The sequence below is a fragment of the Perna viridis genome, chromosome 2, assembly GCF_037379345.1.
Source record: "Perna viridis isolate PV_CMFRI_1.1 ecotype Kerala chromosome 2, ASM3737934v1, whole genome shotgun sequence".
Lineage (NCBI taxonomy): Eukaryota > Metazoa > Mollusca > Bivalvia > Mytilida > Mytilidae > Perna > Perna viridis.
The window spans coordinates 66707894-66731410 of NC_142446.1; the positions used below are offsets into that span (position 1 = coordinate 66707894).

General features: G+C 31.6%; 3 protein-coding genes across 7 annotated transcripts; all 3 read right to left on the minus strand.

The window, feature by feature from the left end:
- Positions 1-445: 445 nt before the first annotated feature.
- On the minus strand, positions 446-3916 carry LOC148626563 (uncharacterized). 2 transcript variants are annotated; one of them, XM_088570647.1, is made up of 4 exons: positions 3826-3916; positions 3440-3539; positions 3072-3148; positions 446-2220 (listed from the first exon to the last, which is right to left on the minus strand). In XM_088570647.1, the coding sequence occupies exons 1-4, from the start codon at positions 3881-3883 to the stop codon at positions 2066-2068; spliced, it is 390 nt and encodes a 129-aa protein (XP_088426773.1). In that variant the 5' UTR covers positions 3884-3916; the 3' UTR covers positions 446-2065. The 2 variants fall into 2 exon arrangements, with proteins under 2 accessions (XP_088426773.1, XP_088426772.1); XM_088570646.1 differs by having other exon boundaries at positions 446-2223; positions 3826-3908.
- Positions 3917-10188: 6272 nt separating this feature from the next.
- LOC148626564 (uncharacterized) lies at positions 10189-13275 on the minus strand. Of its 3 annotated transcripts, XR_015920106.1 has the most exons (5): positions 13137-13275; positions 12751-12850; positions 12383-12459; positions 11309-11534; positions 10191-10695 (listed from the first exon to the last, which is right to left on the minus strand). XR_015920106.1 is itself a non-coding variant. In XM_088570649.1 (4 exons), the coding sequence occupies exons 1-4, from the start codon at positions 13192-13194 to the stop codon at positions 11377-11379; spliced, it is 390 nt and encodes a 129-aa protein (XP_088426775.1). In that variant the 5' UTR covers positions 13195-13275; the 3' UTR covers positions 10189-11376. The 3 variants fall into 3 exon arrangements, 2 of the variants coding, with proteins under 2 accessions (XP_088426775.1, XP_088426774.1); XM_088570649.1 differs by having other exon boundaries at positions 10189-11531; XM_088570648.1 differs by having other exon boundaries at positions 10192-11534.
- Positions 13276-19578: 6303 nt separating this feature from the next.
- Positions 19579-22570, minus strand: LOC148626565 (uncharacterized). 2 transcript variants are annotated; one of them, XR_015920107.1, is made up of 5 exons: positions 22447-22570; positions 22062-22161; positions 21694-21770; positions 20620-20845; positions 19579-20005 (listed from the first exon to the last, which is right to left on the minus strand). XR_015920107.1 is itself a non-coding variant. In XM_088570651.1 (4 exons), exons 1-4 carry the CDS (start codon positions 22502-22504, stop codon positions 20688-20690), a joined length of 393 nt encoding a protein of 130 aa, XP_088426777.1. In that variant the 5' UTR covers positions 22505-22570; the 3' UTR covers positions 19582-20687. The 2 variants fall into 2 exon arrangements, 1 of the variants encoding a protein (XP_088426777.1); XM_088570651.1 differs by having other exon boundaries at positions 19582-20845.
- Between the last annotated feature and the right edge of the window lie 947 nt (positions 22571-23517).

Genomic DNA, 23517 nt, shown 5'->3' on the forward strand with positions numbered 1-23517 from the left:
CCCTTGAAAGACAAACTTTAACAAAGTGAGGGATTCAGGCTCCTGGGGGCCTCTTGTTTAATTATGAATTTGGCGTGCACAATGATCCGTCAATCATTGTTACTTCTATAATCTTAAAACAAAATGTCAATGGAAGTTTCGGTAAGAGTCTTCTCTTTGTAAAGGGTGGCATTCTGTAAAACACTGCGGCTTCTTGTGTCATTTTCTTTGTGAGCTTCACCAATTTTTTTTATTGAATGAAAATTGAAAACTTATATGCATTGTTTGTGTCAATTTTAAGGTTAATGCATGCAATGCTTTATTAAAACAGCTTTTCAAAAAATCAAATACGTTAGGTCGAAATGTATGTAAAAACAATACTTTAACGAAAATACTCCATAGTATTTTAAATCCATGGACATTTTTGAAACTTAACCTTCCACCACCGAATAACAACAAAGTTACACTAATTGTAAAGTGCTATTTTCTGTAGAAATCAGACTGTAGTAAAATTATAATGAAAAACACAAACAAGTAGACCCATGAAATCTTTATCAAAATGTTATCCGAAACGACGATAGAAATCAAATTCATATTTGTTTTAAGTGTCAGTAATTCAAAGTATAAATTTATGAAATGCATTGTTATTTCATCATCAAAGGTAAAATAATTCACGTCTCACTCATATTCTACTGTAATTTGGAGCTTTTCTGTATCCTCTGACACTTTTGGAAAAAAACTGCCTCTCAATTTGTCTTCAATAGACTATAAATTCTGTATTAACATTGTCGAATTGATATGTTTTTTGTCTGCTTATTTTGTTTTTTTTTTAAGTTTTGCCTGAATCTAAAAGTTTCAAGCACATGAATCAGAAAGGTTATAGTTTAAAAAAAAAATAATATTAAGGCTTTTTTACCCAGAATTAGAAAAAAACTAATTTTGACATTTTGAATACGAAGTTTCATCTGTATCAACATAATGAAAAATTTTAATCACTAGTTATATTTGTAATCTGACAATGAAAGTTATGCTAAATCACAATAAAAGGTTGTACTCTACATTTAGGAAATAGTTAATACATTTAGTATGCTTCATACTAGGTTCATATTACCTATAACACTTACTTTGAAAATAACTGTAAAACTGATATTTCAAATTAATCTAGTGTTTAATAATTTTTTGTGACTTATATAGTACATGTAAATGTTAAGTCTGTTAAACAGAGAAAAATGAATTTTATTATTTTTTTTTATTAAAATACCACGCACTGATAATACAAAAACATATACAATTTCTTGAAACAAAAAGATACACATTAAGCCTATATGGACTTATATGACACTATTTGATCATTTGTACATTGAAAACAGTTCAACCAGACAACAATGTCCAAGTACATTCCGCTAAAAAAACAAAATACAAAATTATAGTTTCTTTTTGTATCAACGTTACAAATGTTACATTCAAACTAGAAGCAATGAGACAGTACTTAAAATACAAAAAGGAATATGACACATCTAGTATAATAATACGACACAAAACACTCTTAAATACTTTTCTATACTAACGGCGTCGGATTGCTATCATAACAGTCGTTTGTTTTACTGTATTTTTTTACGAAAACTGTGAAATAATGAAGAAAATTATTTAAGTACTTGTCCATTTAAAATCTAGATACTGTGTAAAGTAGAAGTGTTTTATGATGTGAGAAACCCATGGAACAAACGACGCTCATTTAGTCAACATATGTTATATTATAACGTAATGATAGTCATTTTCGGTATTTAGATCTCAACTTATTTTTTTTTTTAGAAAACCAGACGTTTATCACCCACTAAAATCAACTAAATCAAACCTATTCAAGAAAGAAAAAACTTGCAACGTACCAATTTCATACACAATCCATATAATTTATATCTCGAAAAAGCATTAACCGACTTACAAACTAAGACTGGTAATTTGGTCTATAACTGTTTCTGAACTAGAAATAAAAGCAAATTGGTGGGTTTTTGACATACATGAAACACTTGCTGGCTGATTTTCATAAAGACTTCTACTTAATGAAGTGCTCTCTCTCTCCTTCTGGCTATTCTTTATATAGAGGAGGGAAGACTGCGTTGTCATTGCCTGGCTGCGAAAACCCAGGCTGTTGCCCATATTGTTGACCATTTTGTTGCTGTCCAACAACTGTTGTTGTTGCACCGGGTTGAGTTACGACTGTTCCTACCGTTCGCTTATGAGCTGCTATATGTTCAGTTAAATGAAAATAATAATTTTATATTCACAAGAATCACACAGACAACAACTATAGAAATAAAATTTAAAAGTAAATAAAAATCATGATAAAACCAAATACAGTACAACCCCCTTAAATGAAGACAAACAAAAACAAACAAAAACAAACAAACGATCCCCAAAAGAAACCAAAACAAACAAACAAATAAACAAAACCAAGAAAAAAAGAAAAAACAAACAAAAAGAAATGTTATTTTCATTGAACCGCTGAAGGATATCCAGGTAATTTGAAGCTATTTTAACATTTCCTTTGACACTTTATCATATATTGCTTCACTGAATTCTTCGTCAATTAGTGTATTATGAAATGTAGGTTCATCGTAAGCATTGTTAATCATAGCAATGGTAGTGCCACTCGAACACTAAATACCGGGAGCATGGACCAGGTGCATCTGTAGAGTAAGCGTTCTACGCTTTTCTAGAAACACCAGCCGAGTTGCTCATAAAAGTCAAGTCCCAGGACAAAAACAACTGAGCTTCGAAATAGTATGTCCTATTCCGCCAGCAACACCCCTCTCATTGCTAATGAATAAAATACGGTAGATGTCAGGTGCGATTGGTTGTCACTTCAGCAAAATAAATTAAAATTTTACTGATATCTGATTTTATATGTGAGAGATTGAAACCTCAGATCAGTCAATCAAACTGTATTGACGACCATAAAACTTATTAAGTGATGAATAACATACAATCTTTCTACATGGAATATTTCTTCTGTAAAAAATGTTCTATTACTCCAAAAACCTATTAAAGAAAGAACCGAAAAGTCTCTAAACCATGCTTGTCTTTATACTTACATTTGCAGCAGTAATAGACAAGGGACATGAGGAACACAAAGCCAAACAAGGCCCCAATACTAACTCCAACAATGGCTCTGTAATAAAATTAGAATTCAAATACACAAGTTAAAAAAAGGTGTTTTTACAAAGTTAACAATCATTTTTGTTGTTCTACAATTTTCAAAAACAGAATTAATCTTTTATTCCCCCCACCCCGCAAAATTCGTAGACACTGATCCAAATTGTCAATTCAAGTTAGGCACCATTCAATAACAAGATAACACACGCAAAAGTTTTGTTCATTAGTATCTTAAAAATATCCTTCTCAGGAAAAGAAATGATGAAATACAAAAAATCTTTTGATAAACGTTAAAAATAAATAGTACCTAATCGACATACAAGTGGAGCTTCCGGTACAGACATATCCATCTTCACAACACCAGTCATATCCAGAACAATGATAATAGTTTGTGTAGCAGGTTTGGGCTGCAAAAAAAATTCACATTCAACATTAAGGCTCCAATTAATCTGATAATTAGTCGCAGTATTTGTAACAATACGTTCTTATTCTGTCAGTAAAATATAACTAACAAAAACAAAATTTCATGTAACTCGTACTTGAAAATATAATGATTCTTGTTGCGTAAAAAATAAGGCCCAGTATTTTTCGTTTTTGTTTTTTTTATCTTTGGCGCGCTTTTCCATTTTTCCTACCAAAATCCTTAAAAATAAAAGTTTAAGAGTCAAGTAATATTGCAATGATGTTACTTACACTTCACATCTACGACACATATTCCAAATAGAATTATTTGATTATATATGATATTCATTGTACTCTCACTGTCTACGATGTACGTAATAAGTAAATAAGTAACGGAAAGGCCTTTAAAACCAGTATTACGAGGAAGTCCTCTGATATGTTATCGCGCATGACAAAAGTAATCGTAATACATTATTATTTTTAAAGACACTTTCATTCGACGTTTCAAATACCAGTCTTTGTAAATATCAGACAGGAGTTGATTCATGCATTTCTAAAACCCATCATTTTTTTTATTAATTCAAAAAAAAGTTACAGACCACATAAAGAGCCCTGGTATGTCTTTCTGTTGTTGCACTTTTGAAATAAAAATTAAATATATTGTGTATGTAATTGACACTTTTTAAGAGTTCTTGATTTATTTTGATCGATATAGGTGATAATGCATATTTGTCTTTAATATATACAGTTGTATGCAAAAACAACTACATGTCGGAAAAACCGTTTGATTGGTATCTTTTTCTGCATCTTGAGTCGCCTTTACCCTTGAAAGTGCCTAAATTTTATGTGGATTGGTACTTAAGTGGACAAGATCTGATTAGGTGTTACAAGCTATGAAGACAAATTTGTATTTCCCTTGCATCTTTTAGACATTGTATAGCAGAAAATCGTTAAAGTATAGTATTTAATGCACAATATACAACAATGTGACAAACGCAGGCAAAATTTTTTTTTAAAGTCGGAATGAGTTATTGAATAAAATGAGAATATTTTCTGCATTTTAGCTCAAATTCAAACCATCTTGGTAGTACAACGGTACGTTAGGTATATATGAAGAACAAGCAATTAACCAGAGAGGCTACATACTCGGATGAATAGACCTAAAATCATCAGGTCCTTAATAGGTTTTAGACTGGAGATCTTGAACTGGCAAGACAGTTGTATTTGACTCTTCTTCTAACGTATATTCGGTAACGTTTATCTTAGTACCACGAAAATGTAAAATTAGCACACTTGTTTTTAACAAATTTAACTTTTTAAATGTTACATTAATATTCAATGGATCAAAGAATCACCTATTTACCATTAAGAAAGTTCTACTGAAAAAAATATATATTTTTCCTATCAGTGCATTTATCTCAATAAAAAAAAACATTAGTCATAGTGTTGGATATCAACTACTGCCAAAATATACTATAACCTATTGCTATATACTGAATACCCGTTTTCCGTAATTCAATACGCCAACTTTGTCTCATTGATTTATACTTTTGACAATATGACAATTTTTTCGTTTTAGGAGGTAAATGTATGTCAAAATATAAGAATTATTCCACTGAATCATTAAGATTACAAATAGGACACTTGTATCACATACATGTGTACTTTAAATTTGCTTCTTAACTAAAGTGAATGAAAGTGTTGATGTATTTCTCCGGTAAATTGATAGTATTCCTAAATTTTATTTTTTTAACTCAATTATTTACATGGACATTAAAATTTAATGTCCCATGTTCATCTAGAAGAAGTTATAATGCTTAAATTGCAGTACAAACAATGAAATGCCTGTCGTCAAGATGGAACTCATGGATGTTCGCTTAAATTACAACACAAATACTGAAATATTTGACGTCGAATCAACATGGAATCCATGCATGTGTTTTTATTCTTGCAGCACAAACATTATACAATAAGGCGGACCAATATATTATTAATGCATGTGTGTTTAAATTACAGCACAAGCACTAAAATACCTGATTTACGATCAAAATTGAACCAATGCATGTGTGCGTAAATTTCAATACAAAGATTTTTAACACGGTTATTGTAAACCTAACTTGCAGTAACTTAACTTGATTAATCGCATTCAAAACGCATTTTTTTTGTTACCCATGTGCGTATTTTTTAAGTTTGAAGGAGCAAACTTATTCGTTGACAAAACAAATAGTTTATTATGTATATAAAATCCTAAAATTTAGACCTATTGGGACGGGTTATATTTTTCACTGAGTATCACTAAACATTGCAGCAACATCAAAGTATTTGTGCGTTGGCATGGCTATTACAGTCTATATTGCGGAGTCATCATTCAAAGTTTCTAATGAAGGCAGCAAAACCCTACTTATTAGTCACCGTCTATACTACTCTAGTAGAATTTAAGTCTTTGTAAAGCAATTGGATATTAAGTTAGGACGCGGATTCCTCGAACAAATATGGCCCCAATGGAAGCTGCATTTATACGTTCTTTTAAAAGTCTTTTCAATTATGTCAAATAAGATTAGGAGTGATACTTAGAAGGGAATTTAAACTTTTGCCATCTCCAATTTATCCTCTAGTTATCTTAATTTTTTTTTGTAAAAAAAAGTCCTTAAAAGTGCCGCCAACATGTAAATTATCAATCGAAAAAATGATGAAAACTTTTTATGAGACTTTTTGACATTGAAAGTTTCTATCTATATTGTTTTTTTCTGAAAATAGGCTTAATACTGAAAATACCTATTTAATTCGCCTTTTAAGATCAATACCTTCTACAACATTGTAATAGTAAAACGTTTGTAAGCACTGTCATAAGAATCACTTCATAATGTGAAAGTTTCATTTTATTTTATGGCGCTTTTATGCGGAACAAATCATTTTGGCTTTTCAAGTGCAACAACTCTAATATGTCATAAATAGACATGGCGGAAATGTTTCTACGGATAAAAAGTCCATATGCATGTTTTTTCAGGATACCCTAAGAAACACTCATGCCCGCTTCCATCCAAACCTGTCGTATGGTTTCAGAGCATAGGATGTTTGAAGAATTGCTGAAAGAGAATACTGCTACAACGATGACGACGACAATAGTGACGACGGTGAACGATGCCAAGTGCTTGTCGTTTGAACAAATAAACAAATAGACCATGTGCACCGGTAAGATATTGGTTGAATTTATTATAAATAAATAATACAAATATCCCCATTTACGTTATACATTTTCATCCTGTAATAAAAGAAAGAGTAACCAAGGGAACCAAGATTCTAGCGGAAATTAACAGAAAGTAATCCTGGGACAAAAGCCAGACATGAAAAACAGACACAAGCAACAAAGAACATAAAATAACCAAAATAATACACGCAAAGTAACAAAAGTGAAAGAGCAATTTGGACTCCACTAAACGTTTCGAACACGAACCATTGAAAATGTGAACTAAATAACTTTATAAAGTTTTGAGACACTAAGACCGGGAACTTTCATAAATGTTCGGTTTAGGAAGGTTTTCAGTTTAGACAGGTTTCATTGAATAACATAGCATCTTGGCAATTTGAATAGTCTTGTTTTTCTCAGATAATTAACGAGGTAAACCTAAGGTTAGGGAGTCAGCTCTTACGAATCATTGTCATGGGAATGTTTGTATTCAACATTTATATTAATTTCATGTATGCATCGAAGTAACTTGGATTGTTTTCATTCAATGAAAGCTTGATAGGCATCGGTGAAATTGAATATAATACAAACACTGATTTCAAGAGTTATTTCCCTTACTCTAAGTCTACCTCCTTAAATTATAATATATAGGATTTAATTTTCTGAAGATGACCAATGTTATAAATACGATATACTTCACTCTCAGCATGATGAACCATCAAACGACGAACAAGCAAAAGAGATGGTATAGTAAAAGATGTTGCTGTACCATGTATGTCTGAGAGCAATTTGGCCACCTTTTAAGTCTAGGGTGTAACAATTTTTTTTATCGGTAAAACACATCTTAATTCATTTATTTTTTTATCACAAGCAGATACTAATGATTGGCGATAATCAAACATGCCGTTTATCTCTTTCCACCTTCCCTCTTGTGACCGGTAATGTATTTTAGTAGTAACGCTCTGAACAATTTTATTCCTAATTTGAAGACATTTATACTTATTGTTCAACTAGCCTCCGATTGATCAACCAAGGAAAAATATAAATTATGTTTATATCCGCGCATCTATCAATATCAACGATGGTAGATAGACTACCCACAAAAACAAAGAATTTGCTTAAAATACCCTTATTCCGTAATTTGATATGTCAACTTTGTGTTATTGGCTTCCAGTATTGACAATTTTTCTGTCAGTTAAAGGTAACAAAATGTGTTAACGTTATACTGATACATGCATACATAAATACGTGAGTAAGGCTGTCGTTTGCCCGGTAGAAACAAACACTATTTGACCCATCGTAACGACAAAATAAAAGAAACGTGTCCCTCACACACACACACACACACTTCTGAAAATCATTGGCATTACAATAGTTCAACGTTGTTTTGTTTTTGTTACTTTGTATGTATGATTTCAGTTACTTCATGTCCTTTGTTGTGTATGTTTGTTTTCCATGTCTGGTCTTTGTCCCTGGATTACATTCTTTTGATTACCGCTATAGCCTTGGTTCTCTTGATTACTCTTTCCTATAGTATATACATTTAAATGTGATTTCTCAAAAAATACGCAAGGATTTCTCATATCATCTTCAACAATGTCCACGACTCCATGAGGAGTTACTACCTTAAACAATAAGATTTGATTCATACTTGTAAGTTTTTATTTCCCCTGGCCGAAGGCCATCTGAATTATGTGAGCTATTGCAATCACTTGGTGTGCGTCGTCGTAGTCGTCGTCGTTAACAATTTTTCACAACTCTTTTCCTCTGACACTACCAGACCCATTGGGAACAAACTTAATATGAATGTTCCTTGGGGTATTATGCATAGAACTGATTTTTGATCCGTCGAAAAAGATGGTCGCTGTTTCTACAAATAGAACATAGGGGTCAGACAGTTGTTTTTTGCATATATCTCCAAAACAGTTATGTTTAGCCAAATCCTAACATGGGATAAAAGTGTTCAGCATGGTGAGTTCTATCTGTGATCAAAATTTCATTTTAATCTGTTACAGGTAACCCATGTTGAAGTTATTGCCCTTTTTTGAATTTGTTTGCTACTTTTAATGTTATTTCTTTCAAAAATCTTCTCCTCTGACACTACTTGACCAATTGGGACCAAACTTGGTATGAATGTTTCTTAGGATATCTTGCATAGGACTGATGTGAGGATTTTTGATCCGTGGAAAACATGGTCGCCGTTACTAAAATAGAACAAAAGTGTCCGACAATAGTTTTTGACATATATCTCCAAAACGGTTAGGTTTAACGAAATTGTGACATGTGATATAAGTGTTCAGCATGTATCTCCAAAACCGTAAGGTTTAGCAAAATTATTTCAATTGCTGAAATGATCCTTATTATAAGGCCTTCAAAAGTCCTCAGGGATCAAAGTTGTCAGGCGACTCCTTCTAAGAGTTATTGTCCTTAAAAGATGAAAAATGACATTTTTTTTTACAGTTTTCAGACAATATCTTGAAAACTATAATAGATAGAAAGAAACTTTCAATCGCTGAAATAATCCTTATGACAGTCCTACTGAGTCTTCTTGAGTCAAAATGATTGGACAACTCCTTGTCAAATTTATTGCCCTTGAAAGACAAACTTTAACAAAGTGAGGGATTCAGGCTCCTGGGGGCTTCTTGCTTAATTATGAATTTGGTGTGTACAATGATCCGTCATTCATTGTTACTTCTATAATCTTAAAACAAAATGTCAATGGAAGTTTCGGTAAGAGTCTTCTCTTTGTAAAGGGTGGCATTCTGTAAACCACTGCGGCTTCTTGTGTGATTTTTTTTGTGAGCTTCACCAGTTTTTTTTATTAAATGAAAATTGAAAACTTATATTCATTGTTTGTGTCAATTTTGAGGTTAATGCATGCAATGTTTTATTAAAACAGCTTTTAAAAAAATCAAATACATTAGGTCGAAATGTATGTAAAAACAATACTTTAACGAAAATACTCCATAGTATTTCAAATCCATGGACATTTTTGAAACTTAACCTTCCACCACCGAATAACAACAAAGTTACACTAATTGTAAAGTGCTATATTCTGTAGAAATCAGGCTGTAGTAAAATTATAATAAAAAACACAAACAAGTAGACCCATGAAATCTTTATCAAAATGTTATCCGAAACGACGATAGAAATCAAATTCATATTTGTTTTAAGTGTCAGTAATTCAAAGCATAAATTTATGAAATGCATTGTTATTTCATCATCAAAGGTAAAATAATTCACGTCTCACTCATATTCTACTGTAATTTGGAGCTTTTCTGTATCCTCTGACACTTTTGGAAAAAAACTGCCTCTCAATTTGTCTTCAATAGACTATAAATTCTGTATTAACATTGTCGAATTGATATGTTTTTTGTCTGCTTATTTTGTTTTTTTTTAAGTTTTGCCTGAATCGAAAAGTTTCAAGCACATGAATCAAAAAGGTTATAGTTTAAAAAAAAAAAAATAATATTAAGGCTTTTTTACCCAGAATTAGAAAAAAAACTAATTTTGACATTTTGAATACGAAGTTTCATCTGTATCAACATAATGAAAATTTTTAATCACTAGTTATATTTGTAATCTGACAATGAAAGTTATGCTAAATCACAATAAAAGGTTGTACTCTACATTTAGGAAATAGTTAATACATTTAGTATGCTTCATACTAGGTTCATATTACCTATAACACTTACTTTGAAAATAACTGTAAAACTGATATTTCAAATTAATCTAGTGTTTAATAATTTTTTGTGACTTATATAGTACATGTAAATGTTAAGTCTGTTAAACAGAGAAAAATGAATTTTATTATTTTTTTTTATTAAAATACCACGCACTGATAATACAAAAACATATACAATTTCTTGAAACAAAAAGATACACATTAAGCCTATATGGACTTATATGACACTATTTGATCATTTGTACATTGAAAACAGTTCAACCAGACAACAATGTCCAAGTACATTCCGCTAAAAAAACAAAATACAAAATTATAGTTTCTTTTTGTATCAACGTTACAAATGTTACATTCAAACTAGAAGCAATGAGACAGTACTTAAAATACAAAAAGGAATATGACACATCTAGTATAATAATACGACACAAAACACTCTTAAATACTTTTCTATACTAACGGCGTCGGATTGCTATCATAACAGTCGTTTGTTTTACTGTATTTTTTTACGAAAACTGTGAAATAATGAAGAAAATTATTTAAGTACTTGTCCATTTAAAATCTAGATACTGTGTAAAGTAGAAGTGTTTTATGATGTGAGAAACCCATGGAACAAACGACGCTCATTTAGTCAACATATGTTATATTATAACGTAACGATAGTCATTTTCGGTATTTAGATCTCAACTTATTTTTTTTTTAGAAAACCAGACGTTTATCACCCACTAAAATCAACTAAATCAAACCTATTCAAGAAAGAAAAAACTTGCAACGTACCAATTTCATACACAATCCATATAATTTATATCTCGAAAAAGCATTAACCGACTTACAAACTAAGACTGGTAATTTGGTCTATAACTGTTTCTGAACTAGAAATAAAGCAAATTGGTGGGTTTTTGACATACATGAAACACTTGCTGGCTGATTTTCATAAAGACTTCTACTTAATGAAGTGCTCTCTCTCTCCTTCTGGCTATTCTTTATATAGAGGAGGGAAGACTGCGTTGTCATTGCCTGGCTGCGAAAACCCAGGCTGTTGCCCATATTGTTGACCATTTTGTTGCTGTCCAACAACTGTTGTTGTTGCACCGGGTTGAGTTACGACTGTTCCTACCGTTCGCTTATGAGCTGCTATATGTTCAGTTAAATGAAAATAATAATTTTATATTCACAAGAATCACACAGACAACAACTATAGAAATAAAATTTAAAAGTAAATAAAAATCATGATAAAACCAAATACAGTACAACCCCCTTAAATGAAGACAAACAAAAACAAACAAAAACAAACAAACGATCCCCAAAAGAAACCAAAACAAACAAACAAATAAACAAAACCAAGAAAAAAAGAAAAAACAAACAAAAAGAAATGTTATTTTCATTGAACCGCTGAAGGATATCCAGGTAATTTGAAGCTATTTTAACATTTCCTTTGACACTTTATCATATATTGCTTCACTGAATTCTTCGTCAATTAGTGTATTATGAAATGTAGGTTCATCGTAAGCATTGTTAATCATAGCAATGGTAGTGCCACTCGAACACTAAATACCGGGAGCATGGACCAGGTGCATCTGTAGAGTAAGCGTTCTACGCTTTTCTAGAAACACCAGCCGAGTTGCTCATAAAAGTCAAGTCCCAGGACAAAAACAACTGAGCTTCGAAATAGTATGTCCTATTCCGCCAGCAACACCCCTCTCATTGCTAATGAATAAAATACGGTAGATGTCAGGTGCGATTGGTTGTCACTTCAGCAAAATAAATTAAAATTTTACTGATATCTGATTTTATATGTGAGAGATTGAAACCTCAGATCAGTCAATCAAACTGTATTGACGACCATAAAACTTATTAAGTGATGAATAACATACAATCTTTCTACATGGAATATTTCTTCTGTAAAAAATGTTCTATTACTCCAAAAACCTATTAAAGAAAGAACCGAAAAGTCTCTAAACCATGCTTGTCTTTATACTTACATTTGCAGCAGTAATAGACAAGGGACATGAGGAACACAAAGCCAAACAAGGCCCCAATACTAACTCCAACAATGGCTCTGTAATAAAATTAGAATTCAAATACACAAGTTAAAAAAAGGTGTTTTTACAAAGTTAACAATCATTTTTGTTGTTCTACAATTTTCAAAAACAGAATTAATCTTTTATTCCCCCCACCCCGCAAAATTCGTAGACACTGATCCAAATTGTCAATTCAAGTTAGGCACCATTCAATAACAAGATAACACACGCAAAAGTTTTGTTCATTAGTATCTTAGAAATATCCTTCTCAGGAAAAGAAATGATGAAATACAAAAAATCTTTTGATAAACGTTAAAAATAAATAGTACCTAATCGACATACAAGTGGAGCTTCCGGTACAGACATATCCATCTTCACAACACCAGTCATATCCAGAACAATGATAATAGTTTGTGTAGCAGGTTTGAGCTGCAAAAAAAATTCACATTCAACATTAAGGCTCCAATTAATCTGATAATTAGTCGCAGTATTTGTAACAATACGTTCTTATTCTGTCAGTAAAATATAACTAACAAAAACAAAATTTCATGTAACTCGTACTTGAAAATATAATGATTCTTGTTGCGTAAAAAATAAGGCCCAGTATTTTTCGTTTTTGTTTTTTTTATCTTTGGCGCGCTTTTCCATTTTTCCTACCAAAATCCTTAAAAATAAAAGTTTAAGAGTCAAGTAATATTGCAATGATGTTACTTACACTTCACATCTACGACACATATTCCAAATAGAATTATTTGATTATATATGATATTCATTGTACTCTCACTGTCTACGATGTACGTAATAAGTAAATAAGTAACGGAAAGGCCTTTAAAACCAGTATTACGAGGAAGTCCTCTGATATGTTATCGCGCATGACAAAAGTAATCGTAATACATTATTATTTTTAAAGACACTTTCATTCGACGTTTCAAATACCAGTCTTTGTAAATATCAGACAGGAGTTGATTCATGCATTTCTAAAACCCATCATTTTTTTTATTAATTCAAAAAAAAGTTACAGACCACATAAAGAGTCCTGGTATGTCTTTCTGTTGTTGCACTTTTGAAATAAAAATTAAATATATTGTGTATGTAATTGACACTTTTTAAGAGTTCTTGATTTATTTTGATCGATATAGGTGATAATGCATATTTGTCTTTAATATATACAGTTGTATGCAAAAACAACTACATGTCGGAAAAACCGTTTGATTGGTATCTTTTTCTGCATCTTGAGTCGCCTTTACCCTTGAAAGTGCCTAAATTTTATGTGGATTGGTACTTAAGTGGACAAGATCTGATTAGGTGTTACAAGCTATGAAGACAAATTTGTATTTCCCTTGCATCTTTTAGACATTGTATAGCAGAAAATCGTTAAAGTATACTATTTAATGCACAATATACAACAATGTGACAAACGCAGGCAAAATTTTTTTTTTAAAGTCGGAATGAGTTATTGAATAAAATGAGAATATTTTCTGCATTTTAGCTCAAATTCAAACCATCTTGGTAGTACAACGGTACGTTAGGTATATATGAAGAACAAGCAATTAACCAGAGAGGCTACATACTCGGATGAATAGACCTAAAATCATCAGGTCCTTAATAGGTTTTAGACTGGAGATCTTGAACTGGCAAGACAGTTGTATTTGACTCTTCTTCTAACGTATATTCGGTAACGTTTATCTTAGTACCACGAAAATGTAAAATTAGCACACTTGTTTTTAACAAATTTAACTTTTTAAATGTTACATTAATATTCAATGGATCAAAGAATCACCTATTTACCATTAAGAAAGTTCTACTGAAAAAAATATATATTTTTCCTATCAGTGCATTTATCTCAATAAAAAAAAACATTAGTCATAGTGTTGGATATCAACTACTGCCAAAATATACTATAACCTATTGCTATATACTGAATACCCGTTTTCCGTAATTCAATACGCCAACTTTGTCTCATTGATTTATACTTTTGACAATATGACAATTTTTTCGTTTTAGGAGGTAAATGTATGTCAAAATATAAGAATTATTCCACTGAATCATTAAGATTACAAATAGGACACTTGTATCACATACATGTGTACTTTAAATTTGCTTCTTAACTAAAGTGAATGAAAGTGTTGATGTATTTCTCCGGTAAATTGATAGTATTCCTAAATTTTATTTTTTTAACTCAATTATTTACATGGACATTAAAATTTAATGTCCCATGTTCATCTAGAAGAAGTTATAATGCTTAAATTGCAGTACAAACAATGAAATGCCTGTCGTCAAGATGGAACTCATGGATGTTCGCTTAAATTACAACACAAATACTGAAATATTTGACGTCGAATCAACATGGAATCCATGCATGTGTTTTTATTCTTGCAGCACAAACATTATACAATAAGGCGGACCAATATATTATTAATGCATGTGTGTTTAAATTACAGCACAAGCACTAAAATACCTGATTTACGATCAAAATTGAACCAATGCATGTGTGCGTAAATTTCAATACAAAGATTTTTAACACGGTTATTGTAAACCTAACTTGCAGTAACTTAACTTGATTAATCGCATTCAAAACGCATTTTTTTTGTTACCCATGTGCGTATTTTTTAAGTTTGAAGGAGCAAACTTATTCGTTGACAAAACAAATAGTTTATTATGTATATAAAATCCTAAAATTTAGACCTATTGGGACGGGTTATATTTTTCACTGAGTATCATTAAACATTGCAGCAACATCAAAGTATTTGTGCGTTGGCATGGCTATTACAGTCTATATTGCGGAGTCATCATTCAAAGTTTCTAATGAAGGCAGCAAAACCCTACTTATTAGTCACCGTCTATACTACTCTAGTAGAATTTAAGTCTTTGTAAAGCAATTGGATATTAAGTTAGGACGCGGATTCCTCGAACAAATATGTCTCCAATGGAAGCTGCATTTATACGTTCTTTTAAAAGTCTTTTCAATTATGTCAAATAAGATTAGGAGTGATACTTAGAAGGGAATTTAAACTTTTGCCATCTCCAATTTATCCTCTAGTTATCTTCATTTTTTTTGTAAAAAAAAGTCCTTAAAAGTGCCGCCAACATGTAAATTATCAATCGAAAAAATGATGAAAACTTTTTATGAGACTTTTTGACATTGAAAGTTTCTATCTATATTGTTTTTTTCTGAAAATAGGCTTAATACTGAAAATACCTATTTAATTCGCCTTTTAAGATCAATACCTTCTACAACATTGTAATAGTAAAACGTTTGTAAGCACTGTCATAAGAATCACTTCATAATGTGAAAGTTTCATTTTATTTTATGGCGCTTTTATGCGGAACAAATCATTTTGGCTTTTCAAGTGCAACAACTCTAATATGTCATAAATAGACATGGCGGAAATGTTTCTACGGATAAAAAGTCCATATGCATGTTTTTTCAGGATACCCTAAGAAACACTCATACCCGCTTCCATCCAAACCTGTCGTATGGTTTCAGAGCATAGGATGTTTGAAGAATTGCTGAAAGAGAATACTGCTACAACGATGACGACGACAATAGTGACGACGGTGAACGATGCCAAGTGCTTGTCGTTTGAACAAATAAACAAATAGACCATGTGCACCGGTAAGATATTGGTTGAATTTATTATAAATAAATAATACAAATATCCCCATTTACGTTATACATTTTCATCCTGTAATAAAAGAAAGAGTAACCAAGGGAACCAAGATTCTAGCGGAAATTAACAGAAAGTAATCCTGGGACAAAAGCCAGACATGAAAAACAGACACAAGCAACAAAGAACATAAAATAACCAAAATAATACACGCAAAGTAACAAAAGTGAAAGAGCAACTTGGACTCCACTAAACGTTTCGAACACGAACCATTGAAAATGTGAACTAAATAACTTTATAAAGTTTTGAGACACTAAGACCGGGAACTTTCATAAATGTTCGGTTTAGGAAGGTTTTCAGTTTAGACAGGTTTCATCGAATAACATAGCATCTTGGCAATTTGAATAGTCTTGTTTTTCTCAGATAATTAACGAGGTAAACCTAAGGTTAGGGAGTCAGCTCTTACGAATCATTGTCATGGGAATGTTTGTATTCAACATTTATATTAATTTCATGTATGCATCGAAGTAACTTGGATTGTTTTCATTCAATGAAAGCTTGATAGGCATCGGTGAAATTGAATATAATACAAACACTGATTTCAAGAGTTATTTCCCTTACTCTAAGTCTACCTCCTTAAATTGTAATATATAGGATTTAATTTTCTGAAGATGACCAATGTTATAAATACGATATACTTCACTCTCAGCATGATGAACCATCAAACGACGAACAAGCAAAAGAGATGGTATAGTAAAAGATGTTGCTGTACCATGTATGTCTGAGAGCAATTTGGCCACCTTTTAAGTCTAGGGTGTAACAATTTTTTTTATCGGTAAAACACATCTTAATTCATTTATTTTTTTATCACAAGCAGATACTAATGATTGGCGATAATCAAACATGCCGTTTATCTCTTTCCACCTTCCCTCTTGTGACCGGTAATGTATTTTAGTAGTAACGCTCTGAACAATTTTATTCCTAATTTGAAGACATTTATACTTATTGTTCAACTAGCCTCCGATTGATCAACCAAGGAAAAATATAAATTATGTTTATATCCGCGCATCTATCAATATCAACGATGGTAGATAGACTACCCACAAAAACAAAGAATTTGCTTAAAATACCCTTATTCCGTAATTTGATATGTCAACTTTGTGTTATTGGCTTCCAGTATTGACAATTTTTCTGTCAGTTAAAGGTAACAAAATGTGTTAACGTTATACTGATACATGCATACATAAATACGTGAGTAAGGCTGTCGTTTGCCCGGTAGAAACAAACACTATTTGACCCATCGTAACGACAAAATAAAACAAACGTGTCCCTCACACACACACACACACACACTTCTGAAAATCATTGGCATTACAATAGTTCAACGTTGTTTTGTTTTTGTTACTTTGTATGTATGATTTCAGTTACTTCATGTCCTTTGTTGTGTATGTTTGTTTTCCATGTCTGGTCTTTGTCCCTGGATTACATTCTTTTGATTACCGCTATAGCCTTGGTTCTCTTGATTACTCTTTCCTATAGTATATACATTTAAATGTGATTTCTCAAAAAATACGCAAGGATTTCTCATATCATCTTCAACAATGTCCACGACTCCATGAGGAGTTACTACCTTAAACAATAAGATTTGATTCATACTTGTAAGTTTTTATTTCCCCTGGCCGAAGGCCATCTGAATTATGTGAGCTATTGCAATCACTTGGTGTGCGTCGTCGTAGTCGTCGTCGTTAACAATTTTTCACAATTCTTTTCCTCTGACACTACCAGACCCATTGGGAACAAACTTAATATGAATGTTCCTTGGGGTATTATGCATAGAACTGATTTTTGATCCGTCGAAAAAGATGGTCGCTGTTTCTACAAATAGAACATAGGGGTCAGACAGTTGTTTTTCGCATATATCTCCAAAACGGTTATGTTTAGCCAAATCCTAACATGGGATAAAAGTGTTCAGCATGGTGAGTTCTATCTGTGATCAAAATTTCATTTTAATCTGTTACAGGTAACCCATGTTGAAGTTATTGCCCTTTTTTGAATTTGTTTGCTACTTTTAATGTTATTTCTTTCAAAAATCTTCTCCTCTGACACTACTTGACCAATTGGGACCAAACTTGGTATGAATGTTTCTTAGGATATCTTGCATAGGACTGATGTGAGGATTTTTGATCCGTGGAAAACATGGTCGCCGTTACTAAAATAGAACAAAAGTGTCCGACAATAGTTTTTGACATATATCTCCAAAACGGTTAGGTTTAACGAAATTGTGACATGTGATATAAGTGTTCAGCATGTATCTCCAAAACCGTAAGGTTTAGCAAAATTATTTCAATTGCTGAAATGATCCTTATTATAAGGCCTTCAAAAGTCCTCAGGGATCAAAGTTGTCAGGCGACTCCTTCTAAGAGTTATTGTCCTTAAAAGATGAAAAATGACATTTTTTTTACAGTTTTCAGACAATATCTTGAAAACTATAATAGATAGAAAGAAACTTTCAATCGCTGAAATAATCCTTATGACAGTCCTACTGAGTCTTCTTGAGTCAAAATGATTGGACAACTCCTTGTCAAATTTATTGCCCTTGAAAGACAAACTTTAACAAAGTGAGGGATTCAGGCTCCTGGGGGCTTCGTGCTTAATTATGAATTTGGTGTGTACAATGATCCGTCATTCATTGTTACTTCTATAATCTTAAAACAAAATGTCAATGGAAGTTTCGGTAAGAGTCTTCTCTTTGTAAAGGGTGGCATTCTGTAAACCACTGCGGCTTCTTGTGTGATTTTTTTTGTGAGCTTCACCAGTTTTTTTTATTAAATGAAAATTGAAAACTTATATTCATTGTTTGTGTCAATTTTGAGGTTAATGCATGCAATGTTTTATTAAAACAGCTTTTAAAAAAATCAAATACATTAGGTCGAAATGTATGTAAAAACAATACTTTAACGAAAATACTCCATAGTATTTCAAATCCATGGACATTTTTGAAACTTAACCTTCCACCACCGAATAACAACAAAGTTACACTAATTGTAAAGTGCTATATTCTGTAGAAATCAGGCTGTAGTAAAATTATAATAAAAAACACAGACAAGTAGACCCATGAAATCTTTATCAAAATGTTATCCGAAACGACGATAGAAATCAAATTCATATTTGTTTTAAGTGTCAGTAATTCAAAGTATAAATTTATGAAATGCATTGTTATTTCATCATCAAAGGTAAAATAATTCACGTCTCACTCATATTCTACTGTAATTTGGAGCTTTTCTGTATCCTCTGACACTTTTGGAAAAAAACTGCCTCTCAATTTGTCTTCAATAGACTATAAATTCTGTATTAACATTGTCGAATTGATATGTTTTTTGTCTGCTTATTTTGTTTTTTTTTAAGTTTTGCCTGAATCGAAAAGTTTCAAGCACATGAATCAGAAAGGTTATAGTTTAAAAAAAATAATAATATTAAGGCTTTTTTACCCAGAATTAGAAATAAAACTAATTTTGACATTTTGAATACGAAGTTTCATCTGTATCAACATAATGAAAATTTTTAATCACTAGTTATATTTGTAATCTGACAATGAAAGTTATGCTAAATCACAATAAAAGGTTGTACTCTACATTTAGGAAATAGTTAATACATTTAGTATGCTTCATACTAGGTTCATATTACCTATAACACTTACTTTGAAAATAACTGTAAAACTGATATTTCAAATTAATCTAGTGTTTAATAATTTTTTGTGACTTATATAGTACATGTAAATGTTAAGTCTGTTAAACAGAGAAAAATGAATTTTATTATTTTTTTTTATTAAAATACCACGCACTGATAATACAAAAACATATACAATTTCTTGAAACAAAAAGATACACATTAAGCCTATATGGACTTATATGACACTATTTGATCATTTGTACATTGAAAACAGTTCAACCAGACAACAATGTCCAAGTACATTCCGCTAAAAAAACAAAATACAAAATTATAGTTTCTTTTTGTATCAACGTTACAAATGTTACATTCAAACTAGAAGCAATGAGACAGTACTTAAAATACAAAAAGGAATATGACACATCTAGTATAATAATACGACACAAAACACTCTTAAATACTTTTCTATACTAACGGCGTCGGATTGCTATCATAACAGTCGTTTGTTTTACTGTATTTTTTTACGAAAACTGTGAAATAATGAAGAAAATTATTTAAGTACTTGTCCATTTAAAATCTAGATACTGTGTAAAGTAGAAGTGTTTTATGATGTGAGAAACCCATGGAACAAACGACGCTCATTTAGTCAACATATGTTATATTATAACGTAACGATAGTCATTTTCGGTATTTAGATCTCAACTTATTTTTTTTTTTAGAAAACCAGACGTTTATCACCCACTAAAATCAACTAAATCAAACCTATTCAAGAAAGAAAAAACTTGCAACGTACCAATTTCATACACAATCCATATAATTTATATCTCGAAAAAGCATTAACCGACTTACAAACTAAGACTGGTAATTTGGTCTATAACTGTTTCTGAACTAGAAATAAAGCAAATTGGTGGGTTTTTGACATACATGAAACACTTGCTGGCTGATTTTCATAAAGACTTCTACTTAATGAAGTGCTCTCTCTCTCCTTCTGGCTATTCTTTATATAGAGGAGGGAAGACTGCGTTGTCATTGCCTGGCTGCGAAAACCCAGGCTGTTGCCCATATTGTTGACCATTTTGTTGCTGTCCAACAACTGTTGTTGTTGCACCGGGTTGAGTTACGACTGTTCCTACCGTTCTCTTATGAGCTGCTATATGTTCAGTTAAATGAAAATAATAATTTTATATTCACAAGAATCACACAGACAACAACTATAGAAATAAAATTTAAAAGTAAATAAAAATCATGATAAAACCAAATACAGTACAACCCCCTTAAATGAAGACAAACAAAAACAAACAAAAACAAACAAACGATCCCCAAAAGAAACCAAAACAAACAAACAAATAAACAAAACCAAGAAAAAAAGAAAAAACAAACAAAAAGAAATGTTATTTTCATTGAACCGCTGAAGGATATCCAGGTAATTTGAAGCTATTTTAACATTTCCTTTGACACTTTATCATATATTGCTTCACTGAATTCTTCGTCAATTAGTGTATTATGAAATGTAGGTTCATCGTAAGCATTGTTAATCATAGCAATGGTAGTGCCACTCGAACACTAAATACCGGGAGCATGGACCAGGTGCATCTGTAGAGTAAGCGTTCTACGCTTTTCTAGAAACACCAGCCGAGTTGCTCATAAAAGTCAAGTCCCAGGACAAAAACAACTGAGCTTCGAAATAGTATGTCCTATTCCGCCAGCAACACCCCTCTTATTGCTAATGAATAAAATACGGTAGATGTCAGGTGCGATTGGTTGTCACTTCAGCAAAATAAATTAAAATTTTACTGATATCTGATTTTATATGTGAGAGATTGAAACCTCAGATCAGTCAATCAAACTGTATTGACGACCATAAAACTTATTAAGTGATGAATAACATACAATCTTTCTACATGGAATATTTCCTCTGTAAAAAATGTTCTATTACTCCAAAAACCTATTAAAGAAAGAACCGAAAAGTCTCTAAACCATGCTTGTCTTTATACTTACATTTGCAGCAGTAATAGACAAGGGACATGAGGAACACAAAGCCAAACAAGGCCCCAATACTAACTCCAACAATGGCTCTGTAATAAAATTAGAATTCAAATACACAAGTTAAAAAAAGGTGTTTTTACAAAGTTAACAATCATTTTTGTTGTTCTACAATTTTCAAAAACAGAATTAATCTTTTATTCCCCCCACCCCGCAAAATTCGTAGACACTGATCCAAATTGTCAATTCAAGTTAGGCACCATTCAATAACAAGATAACACACGCAAAAGTTTTGTTCATTAGTATCTTAAAAATATCCTTCTCAGGAAAAGAAATGATGAAATGCAAAAAATCTTTTGATAAACGTTAAAAATAAATAGTACCTAATCGACATACAAGTGGAGCTTCCGGTACAGACATATCCATCTTCACAACACCAGTCATATCCAGAACAATGATAATAGTTTGTGTAGCAGGTTTGAGCTGCAAAAAAAATTCACATTCAACATTAAGGCTCCAATTAATCTGATAATTAGTCGCAGTATTTGTAACAATACGTTCTTAATCTGTCAGTAAAATATAACTAACAAAAACAAAATTTCATGTAACTCGTACTTGAAAATATAATGATTCTTGTTGCGTAAAAAATAAGGCCCAGTATTTTTCGTTTTTTTTTTTTTATCTTTGGCGCGCTTTTCCATTTTTCCTACCAAAATCCTTAAAAATAAAAGTTTAAGAGTCAAGTAATATTGCAATGATGTTACTTACACTTCACATCTACGACACATATTCCAAATAGAATTATTTGATTATATATGATATTCATTGTACTCTCACTGTCTACGATGTACGTAATAAGTAAATAAGTAACGGAAAGGCCTTTAAAACCAGTATTACGAGGAAGTCCTCTGATATGTTATCGCGCATGACAAAAGTAATCGTAATACATTATTATTTTTAAAGACACTTTCATTCGACGTTTCAAATACCAGTCTTTGTAAATATCAGACAGGAGTTGATTCATGCATTTCTAAAACCCATCATTTTTTTTATTAATTCAAAAAAAAGTTACAGACCACATAAAGAGCCCTGGTATGTCTTTCTGTTGTTGCACTTTTGAAATAAAAATTAAATATATTGTGTATGTAATTGACACTTTTTAAGAGTTCTTGATTTATTTTGATCGATATAGGTGATAATGCATATTTGTCTTTAATATATACAGTTGTATGCAAAAACAACTATATGTCGGAAAAACCGTTTGATTGGTATCTTTTTCTGCATCTTGAGTCGCCTTTACCCTTGAAAGTGCCTAAATTTTATGTGGATTGGTACTTAAGTGGATAAGATCTGATTAGGTGTTACAAGCTATGAAGACAAATTTGTATTTCCCTTGCATCTTTTAGACATTGTATAGCAGAAAATCGTTAAAGTATACTATTTAATGCACAATATACAACAATGTGACAAACGCAGGCAAATTTTTTTTTTAAAGTCGGAATGAGTTATTGAATAAAATGAGAATATTTTCTGCATTTTAGCTCAAATTCAAACCATCTTGGTAGTACAACGGTACATTAGGTATATATGAAGAACAAGCAATTAACCAGAGAGGCTACATACTCGGATGAATAGACCTAAAATCATCAGGTCCTTAATAGGTTTTAGATTGGAGATCTTGAACTGGCAAGACAGTTGTATTTGACTCTTCTTCTAACGTATATTCGGTAACGTTTATCTTAGTACCACGAAAATGTAAAATTAGCACACTTGTTTTTAACAAATTTAACTTTTTAAATGTTACATTAATATTCAATGGATCAAAGAATCACCTATTTA